Below are 1,144 nucleotides of genomic sequence, written 5' to 3'. Positions count from 1 at the left end.
TGCAGCTCCGGGCCAAGCGCCCGTCCGCGCTTTGCCGCACCTCTCTGTGCTCGCAGCCTCGGGAAGATGGAAATGTCTGCCTCGGGTGACCAGGTTCCCGGCTTGGGCGGTGGTTCCAGCTCCCAGTGCGTGATCCGACGGCGGAGCGCTGGCCCCAAGGAAAAAGCTCACACATCCAATGAAAACAATAATTTATTTAAATAATCTCTTCATATTGTAAAATCAACATTAAGAGCATGTTGTTTTCATAATAAATAACCCCAAAATACCTTTCCTTTAAAGAACAACGACTTTATAGGATAAAACAAACCCAAATCAGTAGCTTCACTTAACTGAGAACAAAAACATTTTTTTTGAAAGGGAAAAAATACAACAAGAAGTGGCTGAGGTCACTGCTAGAGGACAGTTTTCACAACTGGAGGCTTACCAAAAAAAGTCCGCAAAGATGGATTTATATACAAACAAATCAGTGGGAAAATCTGCACAGACATCTTTATTTACAAACTCCTGAATAGGTCTTAAAAAAGATAATTTAAACACGTGTTGTTTTGTTTTGTGTTTTTTGCAATGTCCACATATTAAAAAATCATTTTCCCCCAACATCAAAATGAGGTCATCCGCAAAGGCACCTAAACTTTTAAAAAAATAAAAATAAAAAAACTCCACTGGTGATTGACGGGGCGGCTGAATGAGTTGTCCAGGAGCTGCGCTAAGGCCAGGAAGGGGGGTTCCGAGGGCGGCCAGCCGCAGGGCCGGGTGGGAGTGGAGGGGGGTGGAAGCGGCGGGGTGGCCCGGGTCAAAGGGGTAGTGGGGGCGGGCGGGCTGGCAGGACCCCGGGAGGTCAATAGCCCGAGCGGCGGGAGCTGCGCCTGGGGGCGGGCGAGGAGAAAGGAACCTCAGAGCTCCCGGACGCCTCGCGGGCGGGGCAGGCCCTCTCCAGCTCTCAGCTCGCGGCCCCGGGCGACAGCGGCGCCGGCCGGACTCGCCTGCCAGGGAGGGGGGAGGGGGGTTGGCAAGGCTCTCCGCGGCCAAGGCCCGGGGCTCAGGTCGGCCGTGCGGCCGCGGCTGGTGTCCTTTGCCACGCCTCTGCTGTCCGGCTCCCCGCACGAGAAAGGAGCCCACGTAGCATCCGCAGGCGCCCAGT

At 54.2% G+C, this 1,144-nt stretch overlaps 1 protein-coding gene across 1 annotated transcript in view; it reads right to left on the bottom strand.

Annotated features, from left to right (window-relative positions):
- Positions 1 to 896: 896 nt before the first annotated feature.
- The window catches only part of DLX2 (distal-less homeobox 2), a 2,284-nt gene continuing 2,036 nt past the window's right edge, over positions 897 to 1,144 (bottom strand). The window contains exon 4 of the mRNA XM_013004946.2: positions 897 to 986. Within this exon, the coding sequence (XP_012860400.1) occupies positions 897 to 986 (90 nt within the window). The remainder of the gene's footprint in view (positions 987 to 1,144) is intronic.

Source organism: Echinops telfairi, unplaced genomic scaffold (assembly GCF_000313985.2).
Source record: "Echinops telfairi isolate 266 unplaced genomic scaffold, ASM31398v2 ScPeMD7_4;HRSCAF=17, whole genome shotgun sequence".
Lineage (NCBI taxonomy): Eukaryota > Metazoa > Chordata > Mammalia > Afrosoricida > Tenrecidae > Echinops > Echinops telfairi.
The sequence above is the reverse complement of the archived record's forward strand: the minus strand, read 5'-3'. Positions and strand labels throughout refer to the sequence as shown.